The sequence below is a fragment of the Petromyzon marinus genome, chromosome 84 (genome assembly GCF_048934315.1).
Source record: "Petromyzon marinus isolate PM22_M1 ecotype Great Lakes invasive population chromosome 84, UKy_Petmar_22M1.pri1.0, whole genome shotgun sequence".
NCBI classification, from domain to species: Eukaryota; Metazoa; Chordata; class Hyperoartia; order Petromyzontiformes; family Petromyzontidae; genus Petromyzon; species Petromyzon marinus.
The window spans coordinates 4423875-4440719 of record NC_133749.1 but is presented as its reverse complement, the minus strand read 5'-3'; the positions used below and the strand labels follow the sequence as shown (position 1 = coordinate 4440719).

The 16845-nt window shown below is 56.6% G+C and overlaps 1 protein-coding gene across 1 annotated transcript; it reads left to right on the top strand.

Annotated features, from left to right (window-relative positions):
* Positions 1-1274: 1274 nt before the first annotated feature.
* LOC142907874 (uncharacterized) lies at positions 1275-15508 on the top strand. Its single transcript, XM_076057777.1, has 5 exons — positions 1275-2194; positions 5888-5969; positions 11006-11156; positions 11307-11827; positions 15260-15508. Exons 1-5 carry the CDS (start codon positions 2103-2105, stop codon positions 15470-15472), a joined length of 1059 nt encoding a protein of 352 aa, XP_075913892.1. The 5' UTR covers positions 1275-2102; the 3' UTR covers positions 15473-15508.
* The last annotated feature ends 1337 nt before the right edge of the window (positions 15509-16845 follow it).

Sequence of the window (16845 nt, the reverse complement as noted above, 5' to 3'; positions counted from 1 at the left end):
GAGACAGTGAGACAGTAAGAGACACAGAGACAGTGAGACAGAGACAGTGAGACACAGAGAGACAGTGAGAGACAGTGAGACACAGAGAGACAGTGAGACACAGAGGCAGTGAGACACAGAGACAGTGAGACACAGAGACAGTGAGAGAGAGACACACTGAGACAGTGAGAGACTGTGTGAGACACAGAGGCAGTGAGACACGAGGACAGTGAGAGACAGTGAGACACAGAGACACAGAGACAGTGAGAGAGAGAGACACACACAGAGACAGTGAGAGACAGTGAGAGACAGTGTGAGACACGAGGACAGTGAGAGACAGTGAGACACAGAGACACAGAGACAGTGAGAGAGAGAGACACACACAGAGACAGTGAGAGACACAGAGACAGTGAGAGACTGAGAGAGACAGAGACAGTGAGACACAGAGAGACAGTGAGAGACAGTGAGACACAGAGACTGTGAGACAGAGACACAGAGGCAGTGAGACACAGAGACTGTGAGACAGAGACACAGAGGCAGTGAGACACAGAGGCAGTGAGACACAGAGACAGTGAGACACAGAGACAGTGAGAGACACAGACAGTAAGAGACACAGAGACAGTGAGAGACACAGAGACAGTGAGACAGAGACTGAGACAGTGAGAGACTGAGAGAGACAGAGAAACAGAGACTGAGAGAGACAGACAGAGAGACAGATTGAGAGAGACAGACAGACTGAGAGAGACAGACAGAGAGAGACAGAGATATTGAGGAGAGAGATAACACAGAGAGACAGTGAGAGACAGACTTAGACTGAGAGACAGACAGAGAGAGGGACAGAGACAGAGAGAGAGACTGAGGAGAGAGACAGAGTAGAGACAGTGAGAAACAGAGAGAGACAGACTGAGAGACACAGAGACAGACACAGACACACAGAGACACACAGACACCCAGAGACACACACAGACACCCAGAGACAGACAGACAGAGACACCCAGAGACACCCAGAGACAGACAGAGACAGACAGACATCCAGAGACACCCAGAGACAGACAGAGACAGAGACACCCAGAGACAGACACACAGAGACAGACACAGAGACACTCAGAGACACAGAGACAGACACAGACAGTGAGAGACAGACCCAGAGACAGACACAGAGACACGGAGACACACGGAGACACACAGAGACACAGACAGTGAGAGACAGACACAGAGACACACAGAGACAGACAGAGACAGTGAGAGACACACACAGAGACACACGGAGACAGACAGAGACAGTGAGAGACAGACACCTAGAGACACCTAGAGACACACAGAGACACCCAGAGACAGAGACACACAGAGACACCCAGAGACAGAGACACACGGAGACACCCAGAGACAGTGAGAGACAGACACCTAGAGACACCTAGAGACACACAGAGACACAGAGACACCTAGAGACACCCAGAGACAGAGACACACAGAGACAGACACACAGAGACAGACCCAGAGACACACAGAGACAGACACAGAGACACACAGAGACAGAGACACCCAGAGACAGACAGAGATACCCAGAGACAGAGACACACAGAGACAGTGAGAGACAGACACAGAGACACCCAGAGACAGACAGAGACACCCAGAGACACCTAGAGACACCCAGAGACACCCAGAGACACCCAGAGACACCCAGAGACAGAGACACACGGAGACACCCAGAGACAGAGACACCCAGAGACACCCAGAGACACACCTAGAGACACCCAGAGACACCCAGAGACAGAGACACAGAGACACCCAGAGACACCCAGAGACACACCTAGAGACACCCAGAGACATCCAGAGACACACAGAGACACCCAGAGACACACACAGAGACACCCAGAGACACCCAGAGACAGAGACACCCAGAGACAGAGACACACAGAGACAGAGACACCCAGAGACAGAAAGAGACACCCCGAGACACAGACAGACACACACAGAGACACCCACAGACAGAGACACAGAGACACACAGAGACAGAGACACCCAGAGACAGACAGAGACACCCCGAGACACAGACAGACACACACAGAGACACCCACAGACAGAGACACAGAGACACACAGAGACAGAGACACACAGAGACAATGTCGGGTCGCTCAATCCGAGCGGAGACTCGGAGCCGAGCCAAGGACGACATCAAGCGGGTGATGGGGGCCATCGAGAGAGTTCGTCGATGGTAACGTCCACGTTACCCCCACCCTCCGTGATAACCACAACTTGCTGTTGCACGCACGTGCCTACACTACAATGTGACAGTGTCTGTGTGTGTGGTACAGTGTGCGTGTGTACTGCAGTTTCGTAGTTTCGTGGTAGTTTTTTGAAGGTGGAGGGGGTTACCAGCCCCTCGCACCCGTCCAGAGGCCCCCGTTTAGCCCCTGTGGTGGTCACAGACGCCATGAGGGGAGGAGCCAATCGGAATTGGGCCCTCCCCCCCACAGCACTGTCCACGACAGAGTTGCCCGTCCGGCACCGCGAGGAGGTAGGGGGTTGTTTTGATCTGGGCAAGGTCCCATCGGTGAGCTCCTCCGGCGGGCAAGGCTGCGTTGGCTGGGTCGTGTAGCCCGCATGCCCAGCCACCGCATGCCGAAACAGCTTTTGTTCGGCCGGATCGAGGGGGCTAAACGGGCACGGCACGGGCTAGAGAAGAGATGGAGTGATGTGGTACAGGAGGACGTGGAGGTGAGTGGACTTGCCGATGACTGGTACCAGCGGTGTCAAGACCGGCCTCTGTGGAGGAGGCTCGTGAAGGACGCTGCTACTGGGCAGTTGGAGGCAGTCGCCCTCCAACAACAACGGAGGGCGGAGGAGCGACGCTCAAAACAACGAGCGGAGCGCCGGGTGGCTAAAGCACAGCATGTTGGCACAGTAGGGGGCACAGGTGGTGCATCAGCCAGTCATCTCAGTCGACCCGTGGCACCTGGGTCTGCCCCGTGACCTCCTGCCAGCGGGCGTTCGACACTCAACGTGGCCTCAAGGTGCACATGTCCTGGCACAAGCGTCGTGGTGACGTCACCGCCACTTAATGGCGAATGGCGGTTGTTGTTGTGTGTACTGCCAAACAACAGGGGTGTGGATCTTCTTCTGAACAAAAGAATGAAGGGGGCGTGGGAGCGTGGCGGTGAGGTGTGGGAAGCTGTAAGCCCCAGGCTACTTTGGGCTCGCCTTCCCATCAACCGGAGGCGAGGAATGGTTGTCGTGGTTACTTATGCCCCCACCGAAGATGAACATCCGTGGAGGGATGCAGGCAAAGCTGATGACTCAGATGCCTTCTGTGACCTGTCACAGGTGCTGGCTAAAGTGGCCCCTCGGGATAGAGTCATCTTGTTGGGTGACTTCTATCCCCGAGTTCGTGATGATGCTGGCACCTGGTCTGGAGTGATTGGAGGGCATGGGCCAGATCAGCTCAATAACAACGGTAGGAGGCTGCTATATTTTTGTGCAGCCCATGGGCTTGTAATTACCAACACGCTGTTCCGGCATCGGCGCATCCACACAACATCGTGGATGCATGCCGGGTCCAAGCAAGAACATCTGCTGGACAACATAGTGACGGACCAGCAGAAGCGAGCCCATGTCCTTGACACCAGGACCTACCGTGGAGCTGGTCTTCCCTCTGACCATCGACTAGTCATCTGTAAGATGGGCCTGCCATTCTTCCACTCCGGTGGTGGGTGTATACCCAGGACCTCATTCCAACCTAAAGTGGCCTGGTCTCAGCTGATGAAAGTTGCAAGTGAGAATTTCATCATCGCTTACGGCTGGGGTTGGCATCGTCCCCCACTCCTGATGTCGAAGGGTAAATGGACAAGGTTTAGGACTGTGACTCATGCAGCTGCAATGGCTGCTTTGGGTACGTGGTCCAGACCTCCCCAGAGACCCTGGCTGACAGAGGAGGTGTTCAGGATGGTTGAGAAAAAGCGACAGGCCCATTGTCATCGGCTACAGAATCCCACGTCAGAGAATGAGGAGGCTTACCGCAGCCTTTGCTCGGAGGTTCGGAGAGCCGTGAGGCGCTGCAAGGATGGGTGGTGGTCGTGGGTTGCTGAGAAGGTGGAGTCTGCCTCAGTGGCCCGTGATCACAAATCTCTATTTAACTCCATCAAAAAAGTAACCTGCAGCGCCACACCTATTACCATCATTAGGGGGAAAACGGTGACCCAATCTCCGACCCCCAGGAACAGGTTCGCAGATTTGCTGAGCATTTCTGTGAGGTCCTGGGGGAGGGAAAATCCCTCAGCCAGGAAAACATCGTGGCACAAAGTGAGGATGACCCTGCTCAGGCTGCGGTGCCTCAAATATTGGAAGAAGTCACCCCCTTTGAGTGGCTGGCTGAGGTGCCATCTGTTGAGGAAGTACTGAAGGCGATCCGGAGTCTGAGACCAGGAAAGGCACCGGGCAGAGATGATCTCCCAAGCAAAATGCTGAGGGAGGGTGGCATTTGTGCACAGACTGCCCTATATGACATCATAACAACAGTTTGGACCACTGGACGGGTTCCGCAGGATTGAAAGGATGCCCTGGTGGTCCCCCTCTTTAAGAAGGGGGACCGCACAGACTGTAACAACTACAGGGACATCTCACTCCTCAGTGTGCTGGGAAAGGTCCTGGCAAGGATTATTCAATGTCGCCTTGCTAGGCACACTGAGGAGAGGCTTGCGGAGCCCCAATGCGGTTTCAGAAAAGGGCGGTCCTGCACAGATGCCATTTTTTCTGTCCGTCTGCTACAGCAGCTGTGTAGGGAATTCAAACAAGACCTACATCTCTGCTTTATTGACCTGGTCAAGGCCTATGATACCATCAGTAGGACTGGGTTCTGGGTTGTTTTTCGTGCTTTTGGAGTCCCTGACCCTCTGCTCACGATCATTAAGAACCTTCATGATGGTGAGCAGGCCCGGATAAAACTACGTGACTACGTAGTTCGAGAAGCCTTCAATAGCTGTACCGGGAGAATCTCCATTTGGTACAGATAATGGGAGGCTGATCGATGCCCGGGTGCGGTCAAGGGATGGCTCCCTATTGCTCAACCACGTTATGTATGCCGATGATTTGGTAATAGCTGCTCATTCAGAGGAGGAGTTGTAGACGCTGCTGCTGAGACTGGAGCGTGCAACTAAGAGGTGGGGCCTTACCATCAGCCCCACCAAAACTAAGCACCTGCCTGGGTATTTTGTACCATTGGACACTCCACCCCCACAACTCCCAATCGGCGATGGGGCAGTTGTGGAGCGAGTGGAGAGTTTCCCATACCTGGGCAGTGTGTTTAAGACCGGCTCCAGTTTAACAGCAGAGGTCTCACTCCGAATCAGTCGAGTGGCAATATCTTTTCATCGGTTGCGTAACGCTGTGTGGAAGCTACCTGGTCTGTCGCTCCGCACTAAGCTTCAGGTCTTCTCGGCCACGGTCATTCCCTCCCTTCTCTACGCTTGCGAAACGTGGACCCCCCCCTAATGGAGCAACTTCGCCGGTTAGAAACATTTAGGCTGGCCTGCCTACGATCCATCCTGGGTGTAACCAGACTGGATTGTGTGAGGAGCTCACAAATCATTGAATCCTGCTGACCCCCACTGCTGCCCCCCACTGCTGCCCCCCGCTGCTACCCCCCACTGCTACCCCCCACTGCTACCCCCCACTGCTACCCCCACTGCTACCCCCCGCTGCTACCCCCCACTGCTACCCCCCACTGCTACCCCTCGCTGCTACCCCCCACTGCTACCCCCCACTGCTACCCCCCGCTGCTACCCCCCACTGCTACCCCCCGCTGCTACCCCTCGCTGCTACCCCCCACTGCTACCCCCCGCTGCTACCCCCCACTGCTACCCCCCACTGCTGCCCCCCACTGCTACCCCCCACTGTTACCCCCCGTTGCCAGGGAGAAGAAGTGGGTGACGATTGACGACACCTCCCTACGCATCTACAAGTGGGTGCCCGTCATCGAGTCCAAGAGTGAGGAGGTGAGTTGGCCCGCCCGCTCGCTCAGTCACTCGCTCGCTCAGTCACTCGCTCGCTCAGTCACTCGCTCGCTCAGTCACTCGCTCGCTCAGTCACTCGCTCGCTCAGTCACTCGCACGCTCAGTCACTCGCTCGCTCAGTCACTCGCTCGCTCAGTCACTTGCTCGCTCAGTCACTCGCTCGCCCGCCCGCTCTCTCGCTCAGTCGCCCGCTCGCTCAGTCACTCGCTCGCTCAGTCACTCGCTCGCCCGCCCGCTCTCTCGCTCAGTCACTCGCTCGTGGGTGCCCGTCATCGAGTCCAAGAGTGAGGAGGTGAGTTGGCCCGCCCGCTCGCTCAGTCACTCTCTCGCTCAGTCACTCGCTCGCCCGCTCGCTCAGTCGCTCAGTCACTCGCTCGCTCAGTCACTCGCACGCTTAGTCGCTCAGTCACTCGCTCGCTCAGTCACTCGCTCGCTCAGTCACTCGCTCGCTCAGTCACTCGCTCGCTCAGTCACTCGCTCGCTCAGTCACTTGCTCGCTCAGTCACTCGCTCGCCCGCTCGCTCAGTCGCTCAGTCACTTGCTCGCTCAGTCACTCGCTCGCTCAGTCATTCGCACGCTCAGTCACTCACTCAGTCACTTACTTGCTCAGTCACTCATTCGCTCAGTCGCTCGCTCAGTCACTCGCTCAGTCGCTCGCTCAGTCACTCGCTCACTCAGTCACTCGCTTGTCCGCCCGCTCGCTCAGTCACTCGCTCGCTCAGTCACTCGCTCAGTTACTCGCTCGTCCGCCCGCTCTCTCGCTCAGTCACTCGCTCGCTCACTCAGTCACTCGCTCGTCCGCCCGCTTGCCCACTCGCTCAGTCACTCGCCCGCTTTCTCGCCCAGTCACTTGCTCGCCCGCTCGCTCAGTCACTCGCTTGCTCGTTCAGTCGCCCAGCTCGCCTGCCTGCTCTCTCGCTCAGTCACTCACACACACTCACACAAACAGACTCACACACATTCACACACACTCACACACATTCACACAAACAGACTCGCACACTCACTCACACACTCACTAACTCACACACACACACAGACACACACACAAACAGACTCACACACACTCACACAAACAGACTCACACACATTCACACATACACAGACACACTCGCACAAACAGACTCGCACACTCACTCACACACTCACACATTCACTCACTCACACACTCACACACACACAGACACACACTCACACAAACAGACTCACAAAACAACCGCCATTCGCCACTAAGTGGTGGTGACGTCACCATGACGCTTGTGCCAGGCTATGTGCACCCTGAGGCCACGTGAAGTGTCGAACGCCCGCTGGCAGGAGGTCACGGGGCAGACCCAGCAGGTGCCACGGGTCGACTGACTGAGATGACTGGCTGATGCACCACCTGTGCCCCCTACTGTGCCAACCTGCTGTGCTTTAGCCACCCGGCGCTCCGCTCGTTGTTGTGGGCGTCGCTCCTCCGCCCTCCGTTGTTGTTGGAGGGCGACTACCTCCAACTGCCCAGTAGCATCCTTCACGAGCCTCCTCCACAGAGGCCGATCTTGACACCGCTGGTACCAGTCATCGGCAAGTCCACTCAGCTCCACGTCCTCCTGTACCACGTCACTCCATCTCTTCTCTAGCCCGTGCCGCGCCCGTTTAGCCCCCTCGATCCGGCCGAACAAAAGCTGTTTCGGTATGCGGTGGCTGGGCATGCGGGCTACATGACCCAGCCAACGCAGCCTTGCCTGCCGGAGGAGCTCACCGATGGGATTGTGTCCATATCTTTCAAGGATTTGTGAGCTCCTCACACAATCCAGTCTGGTTAAACCCAGGATGGATCGTAGGCAGGCCAGCCTAAATGTTTCTAACCGGCGAAAATGTTCCATTAGGGGGTCCACGTTTCGCAAGCTTAGAGAAGGGAGGGAATGACCGTGGCCGAGAAGACCTGAAGCTTAGTGCGGAGCGACAGACCAGGTAGCTTCCACACAGCGTTACGCAACCGAGGAAAAGATATTGCCGCTCGACTGATTCGGAGTGAGACCTCTGCTGTTAAACTGGAGCCGGTCATAAGCACACTGCCCAGGTATGGGAAACTCTCCACTCTCTCCACAACTGCCCCATCGCCGATTGGGAGTTGTGGGGGTGGAGTGTCCGATGGTACAAAATACCCAGGCAGGTGCTTAGTTTTGGTGGGGCTGATGGTAAGGCCCCATCTCTTAGTGGCACGCTCCAGTCTCAGCAGCAGCGTCTCCAACTCCTCCTCTAAATGAGCAGCTATTACCACATCATCGGCATACATAATGTGGTTGAGCAATAGGGAGCCATCCCTTGACCGCACCCGGGCATCGATCAGCCTCCCATTATATCTGTGCCATATGGAGATTCCCCCGATACAGCTATTGAAGGCTTCACGAACTACATGGTCAAAATAGATGTTAAATAATGTGGGAGCCAGAGGACATCCCTGTCGCACCCCAAGGTGTACAGGGAATCGCTCGGACTCCCGGCCACGTAGTTTTACCCTGGCCCGCTCACCATCATGAAGGTCCTTAATGATCGTGAGCAGAGGGTCAGGTACTCCAAAAGCACGAAGAACAACCCAGAGCCCAGGCCTGATGGTATCATAGGCCTTGACCAGGTCAATAAAGCAGAGATGTAGGTCTTGCTGGAATTCCCTACACCTCTGCTGTAGCAGACAGACAGAAAATATGGCATCTGTGCAGGACCGCCCTTTCCTGAAACCGCATTGGGGCTCCGCAAGCCTCTCCTCAGTGTGCCTAGCAAGGCGATGTTGATTAATCCTTGCCAGGACCTTTCCCGGCACACTGAGGAGTGAGATGCCCCTGTAGTTGTTACAGTCTGTGCGGTCCCCCTTCTTAAAGAGGGGGACCACCAGGGCATCCTTCCAATCCTGCGGAACCCGTCCATTGGTCCAGACTGTTGTTATGATGTCATATAGGGCAGTCTGTGCACAAACGCCACCCTCCCTCAGCATTTCGCTTGGGAGATCATCTCTGCCCGCTGCCTTTCCTGGTCTCAGACTCCGGATCGCCTTCAGTACTTCCTCAACAGATGGCACTTCAGCCAGCCACTCACAGCGGGTGACTTCTTCCAATATTTGAGGCACCGCAGCCTCAGCAGGGTCATCCTCACTTTGCGCCACGATGTTTTCCTGGCTGAGGGATTTTCCCTCCCCCAGGACCTCACAGAAATGCTCAGCAAATCTGCAAACCTGTTCCTGGGGGTCGGAGATTGGATCACCGTTTTTTCTCTTAATGATGGTAATAGGTGTGGGGCTGCAGGTTACTTTTTCATGGAGTTAAATAAAGATTTGTGATCGCGGGCCACTGAGGCAGACTCCATCTCCTCAGCAACCCGCGACCACCACCAATCCTTGCAGCACCTCACGGCTCCGAACCTCGGAGCGAAGGCTGCGGTAAGCCTCCTCATTCTCTGACGTGGGATTCTGTAGCCGATCACAGTGGGCCTGTCGCTTTTTCTCAACCATCCTGAACACCTCCTCTGTCAGCCAGGGTCTCTGGGGAGGTCTGGACCGCGTACCCAAAGCAGCCATTGCAGCTCCATGAGTCACAGTCCTAAACCTCGCCCATTTACCCTCGACATGAGGAGGAGTAGGGGACGATGCCAACCCCAGCCGCAGGCGATGATGAAATTCTCGCTTGCAACTTTCATCAGATAACTGAGACCAGGCCACTTTTGGTTGGAATGGGGTCCTGGGTGTACACCCACCACCGGAGCGGAAGAATGGCAGGCGCATCTTACAGATGACAAGTCGATGGTCAGAGGGCAGATCAGCTCCACGGTAGGTCCTGGTGTCAAGGACATGGGCTCGCATCCGCTGGTCCGTCACTATGTAGTCCAGCAGATGTTCTTGCTTGGACCCGGCATGCATCCATGATGTTGTATGGATGCGTCGATGCCGGAACAGCGTGTTGGTAATTAGAAGCCCATAGGCTGTACAAAAATCTAGCAGCCTCCTACCATTGTTATTGAGCTGATCCGGCCCATGCCCTCCAATCACTCCAGACCAGGTGCCAGCATCATGACCAACTCGGGCATTGAAGTCACCCAACAAGATGACTCTATCCCAAGGGGCCACTTTAGCCAGCACCTGTGACAGGAGATCATAGAAGGCATCTGACTCATCGGCTTTGCCTGCATCCCTCCACGGATGTTCCTCTTCGGTGGTTGCATAAGTAACCACAACCACCAATCCTCGCCTCCGATTGATGGGAAGGCGAGCCCAAAGTAGCCTGGGGCTTACAGCTTCCCACACCTCACCGCCATACTCCCATGCTTCTTTCATTCTTTTGTTCAAAAGAAGAGCCACTCCCTGTTGTTTGACAGTCTGCTGCCCCGAGTAGAGGACTGTCCACCCCTCATGGTGGCAGGAGCCAGAGCCGGTCCACCGGACCTCCTGAATGCCGCAGAGATCCAGGCGGTACCGGTCCAGCTCCCGACAGGGGAGCGGCAGCCTTTCCTCCGCAGTGAGCGTTCGAACATTCCACGTGGCCATCCGTAGTGGCTTTTCGTTGTTTCTGGAGGAGCCCCGAGGGTAGAGATTCAATCTCCTGGCTCCGCCAATTGGGGTTTGGCCAGGAGACGTCATAGACGCCTGTACCTCCGGGGCCTCCGGCACAAGCTTATTGATTACATATTTAGGTCGTGGTTTCGTGGTAATTTTTTGAAGGTGGAGGGGTTACCAGCCCCTCGCACCCGTCCAGAGCCCCCCGTTTAGCCCCTGTGGTGGTCACAGACGCCACGAGGGGGAGAGGAGCCAATCGGAATTGGCCCTCTCCCCCCCACAGCACTGTCCATGACCAGAGTTGCCCGTCCGGCACCGCGAGGAGGTAGGGGGTTGTTTTTACCGGACACACTCACACACACTCACACACACACAGACACACTCACACACACTCACACACACACACTCACACACTCACTCACACACACACTCACACACACACTCACACACACACTCACACACACACTCACACCTCCATCTCTGCCCCCGCTAGAAGCTCAAGAGCAAGAAGAAGGTCTGCAAGGATGGGGGGGGAAGGTTCACGGCTCTCGACGGCGCCGGCGGCGAGGCCAACAACAACAACAACAACTACAACAACAACAACAACAACAACTCCTCCTCACCCAGCGTGGCCGAGCTCAATGGTACGTGGGGGGGTGGGGGGTGGGGTCAGCGGGGGGAGTTATGGGAGACGCAGACACAGAGACATTGACCTCTCACCCCCCCCTCTCTCACCCCCCCCTCTCACCCCCCCCTCCCCCCCCCTCCCTCTCACCCCGCCCCTCCCCCCCCAGACGAGAGCAGCAACCACAGCTCCGCCCCCGACGCGTCGCCACGGAAACAGGACACCAGCGGCAGCGCTAGCCCCGCCCACGAGCCCCCCGTCGCCACGGCGACCGCCAGGCCCTTGGATACGGCGCCCGGCAACGACGACGAGGAGGAGGAGGAGGAGGCGGAGGAGGAGGAGGCGGAGGAGGAGGAGGCGGAGGAGGAGGCGGAGGAGGTGGAGGAGGCGAGGGGAGGGGCCGGTGGTGGTGGTGGTGGTGGTGGAGCGGGGGGTGGTGGTGGTGGTTGTGGTGGTGTTGTTGAAGGTGGTGGTGGTGGTGGTGGAGTGGTGGACGCACCACCGCCACCACCGCCACCTTCGCCACCTCCACCTCCTCTTGTGTCCACCACCGCCACCACCGCCACCACCGCCACCACCGCCGCCACCACCACCACCACCGCAGCAGCAGCAGCCTCAGCCAATCAGGACAGGGATCAGAGCTCCCCAACGGTTGCCACGGACAACCGCGGTGGGGGAGGAGATGCCAAGGTGAGGAGGTGGAGGAGGAGGTGGTGGTGGTGTGGGTCACCACCGTCACCGTCACCACCACCACCATCACCACCATCACCACCACCACCATCATCATCACCACCACCACCATCACCACCACCATCACTACCACCACCACCACCATCACCACCATCATCACCACCATCACCACCACCACCGTCACCACCACCACCATCATCACCATCACCACCACCATCACCACCACCACCATCACCACCACCATCATCACTACCACCACCATCATCACCACCACTACCACCACCACCATCACCACCACCATCACTACCATCCCTACCACCACCATCATCATCACCACCACCACCACCACCATCACCACCACCATCACTACCATCACCACCACCGTCACCACCACCGTCACCACCACCATCATCACCATCACCACCACCACCATCATCACCATCACCACCATCACTACCACCACCATTACCACCATCACCATCATCACCACCACCATCATCACCATCACCACCACCATTACCACCATCACTACCACCACCATCACCACCACTATCACTACCATCACCACCATTACTACTACCACCATCATCACCACCATTACCACCATCATCACCATCACCACCACCATCACCACCGTCACCACCATCACCACCACCGTCACCACCACCATCATCACCATCACCACCACCACCACCATCATCACGATCACCACCATCACTACCACCACCACCATTACCACCATCACCATCATCACCACCACCATCATCACCATCACCACCACCATTACCACCATCACTACCACCACCATCACCACCACTATCACTACCATCACCACCATCACCACCACCATTACCACCATCACCACCACCATCACTACCACCACCACCATCACCACCACCATCACTACCATCACTACCACCACCATCATCACCACCATCACCACCATCATCACCACCATCATCACCATCACCACCATCACCACCACCATCACTACCACCACCATCACCACCACCATCACCACCACCATCACCACCATCATCACCACCATCATCACCACCACCACCATCACCACCACCATCACCACCATCACCACCACCATCACCACCATCACCACCACCACCATCACCACCACCATCACCACCATCACCACCACCACCATCACCACCACCACCATCACCACCACCATCACCACCATCACCACCATCACCATCACCCCCATCACCACCGCCACCATCACCACCGCCACCATCACCACCGCCACCACCACCACTGCCACCACCATCACCACCATCACCACCATCACCATCACCACCATCACTACCACCACCACCATTACCACCATCACCATCATCACCACCACCATCATCACCACTACCATTACCACCATCACTACCACCACCATCACCACCACTATCACTACCATCACCACCATCACCACCACCATTACCACCATCACCACCACCATCACTACCACCACCACCATCACCACCACCATCACCACCATCACTACCACCACCATCATCACCACCATCACCACCATCATCACCACCATCATCACCATCACCATCATCACCATCACTACCACCACCACTATCACCACCATCATCACCACCACCACTATCACCACCATCATCACCACCACCATCATCACCACCATCACCACCATCACCACCACCACCATCACCACCATCACCACCACCATCACCACCACCATCACCATCACCACCATCACCACCACCATCACCACCATCACCACCACCATCACCACCACCATCACCACCACCATCACCACCACCACCATCACCATCATCATCACCACCATCACCACCACCATCATCATCACCACCACCATCACCACCACCATCACCACCACCATCACCACCACCATCACCACCACCATCACCACCACCACCATCACCATCATCATCACCACCATCACCACCACCATCATCATCACCACCACCATCACCACCATCACCATCACCACCATCACCACCACCATCACCACCACCATCACCACCACCATCACCACCACCATCCCCATCACCACCACCATCATCACCACCATCATCACCACCATCATCATCACCACCACCATCACCACCACCACCATCACCACCACCATCACCACCACCATCACCACCATCACCACCATCACCCCCATCACCACCGCCACCATCACCACTGCCACCACCACCACCACTGCCACCACCACCACCATCACCACCATCACCACCATCACCATCACCACCATCACCACCACCACCACCATCACCACCACCATCACCACCATCACCACCACCATCACCACCACCACCATCACCACCATCACCATCACCCCCATCACCACCGCCACCATCACCACCGCCACCACCACCACCACTGCCACCACCATCACCACCACCACCATCACCACCACCATCACCACCACCATCACCACCATCACCATCACCCCCATCACCACCGCCACCATCACCACCGCCACCACCACCACCACTGCCACCACCATCACCACCACCACCACCATCACCACCACCATCACCACCATCACCACCATCACCACCACCATCACCACCACCATCACCACCACCATCACCACCATCACCACCACCATCACCACCACCACTATCATCACCACCACCACCACCATCACCACCACCATCACCACCACCATCATCATCACCACCACCATCATCACCACCATCACCACCATCACCACCATCATCATCACCACTATCACCACCATCACCACCACCACCATCACCACCATCACCACCACCATCACCACCACCACCACCATCACCACCACCATCACCACCACCATCACCACCATCACCACCACCATCACCACCACCACCATCACCACCATCACCATCACCCCCATCACCACCGCCACCATCACCACCGCCACCACCACTGCCACCACCATCACCACCACCACCACCATCACCACCACCACCATCACCACCACCACCACCATCACCACCACCACCACCATCACCACCATCACCATCACCCCCATCACCACCGCCACCATCACCACCGCCACCACCACCACCACTGCCACCACCATCACCACCACCACCACCATCACCACCACCATCACCACCACCATCACCACCATCACCACCATCACCACCACCATCACCACCACCATCACCACCACCATCACCACCATCACCACCACCATCACCACCATCACCACCACCATCACCACCACTATCATCACCACCACCACCACCATCACCACCACCACCACCATCATCATCACCACCACCATCACCACCACCATCACCACCACCATCATCATCATCACCACCACCACCATCACCACCATCACCACCATCACCACCATCACCACCATCACCACCACCACCATCACATCACATCCGTGAGTGATCGCTAGCGCGAATTTGTTTCTGTGTCCTGCAGAGGGCTCGCGAAGACAACGACGATGATGACGATGACGGTGGTGGTGATGGTGGTGATGGTGGTGGTGGTGATGGTGGTGGTGATGGTGGTGATGGTGAGGAGGAGGATGAGGAGGAGGAGGAAGAGGAGGAGGAAGAGGAGGAGGAGGAGTCCGTTTTGCCCCCCGCTAAAAGATCGCGTGCAGAATCGACCCGGCGATCATCTGACACCTAGCCTGGCACGGCCTGGGGTGTGGGGGGGGGGGGAGGAGGCGTGGGGGTGTATGGGGGGTGGGGGTGGGGTTAGGGGGGGGGCAGGGACACCTAGCCTGGCACGGACGAGGCAACACTCATAGACGTCGTCGTCAGCATCATCGTCATCATCATCATCATCGTCGTCAGCATCGTCATCGTCGTCAGCATCATCGTCATCATCGTCATCATCATCATCGTCGTCGTCATCTTCATCATCATAATCGTCGTCATCGTCGTCATCATCATCGTCATCATCATCATCGTCGTCAGCATCATCGTCATCATCGTCGTCATCATCATCGTCATCATCATCGTCGTCATCCCTGCTCCCTCCATCGTCTGATGTTGTTGGCTGTGTAGCCACCACTGTCCATGTGATGCTTTGGGTGGTCAACGCGATAATACCTCGGTTTATACCGGCACACACAGGCTGTGCCGAGTCTAGAGTAGAGACCGGGTCTCAGGGTCAGTGTCTAGAGTAGAGACCGGGTCTCAGGGTCAGAGTCTAGAGTAGAGACCGGGTCTCAGGGTCAGTGTCTAGAGTAGAGACCGGGTCTCAGGGTCTCAGAGTCTAGAGTAGAGACCGGGTCTCAGGGTCAGAGTCTAGAGTAGAGACCGGGTCTCAGGGTCAGTGTCTAGAGTAGAGACCGGGTCTCAGGGTCTCAGAGTCTAGAGACCGGGTCTCAGGGTCAGAGTCTAGAGTAGAGACCGGGTCTCAGGGTCTCAGAGTCTAGAGACCGGGTCTCAGGGTCAGTGTCTAGAGTAGAGACCGGGTCTCAGGGTCTCAGAGACTAGAGTAGAGACCGGGTCTCAGTGTCTAGAGTAGAGACCGGCACACACAGGCTGTGCCGAGTCTAGAGTAGGGACCGGGTCTCAGGGTCAGTGTCTAGAGTAGAGACCGGGTCTCAGGGTCTCAGAGTCTAGAGACCGGGTCTCAGAGTCAGTGTCTAGAGTAGAGACCGGGTCTCAGGATCTCAGAGTCTAGAGTAGAGACCGGGTCTCAGAGTCTAGAGTAGAGACCGGGTCTCAGGGTCTCAGAGTCTAGAGTAGAGACCGGGTCTCAGGGTCAGTGTCTAGAGTAGAGACCGGGTCTCAGAGTCAGAGTCTAGAGTAGAGACCGGGTCTCAGGGTCAGTGTCTAGAGTAGAGACCCCGGGTCTCAGGGTCTCAGAGACTAGAGTAGAGACCGGGTCTCAGGGTCTCAGAGACTAGAGTAGAGACCGGGTCTCAGTGTCTAGAGTAGAGACCGGCACACACAGACTGTGCCGAGTCTAGAGTAGAGACCGGGTCTCAGGGTCAGAGTCTAGAGTAGAGACCGGGTCTCAGGGTCTCAATGTCTGGAGTAGAGACCGGG

What these genes read in the sequence shown, in the direction of transcription:
- LOC142907874 (XM_076057777.1), top strand. Translation starts at nt 2,103, where the DNA reads ATGTCGGGTCGCTCAATCCGAGCGGAGACTCGGAGCCGAGCCAAGGAC. An exon ending in TCGAGTCCAAGAGTGAGGAG is followed by an intron (nt 5,970 to 11,005) that starts GTGAGTTGGCCC and finishes TGCCCCCGCTAG; the next exon opens with AAGCTCAAGAGCAAGAAGAA. An exon ending in CAGCGTGGCCGAGCTCAATG is followed by an intron (nt 11,157 to 11,306) that starts GTACGTGGGGGG and finishes CTCCCCCCCCAG; the next exon opens with ACGAGAGCAGCAACCACAGC.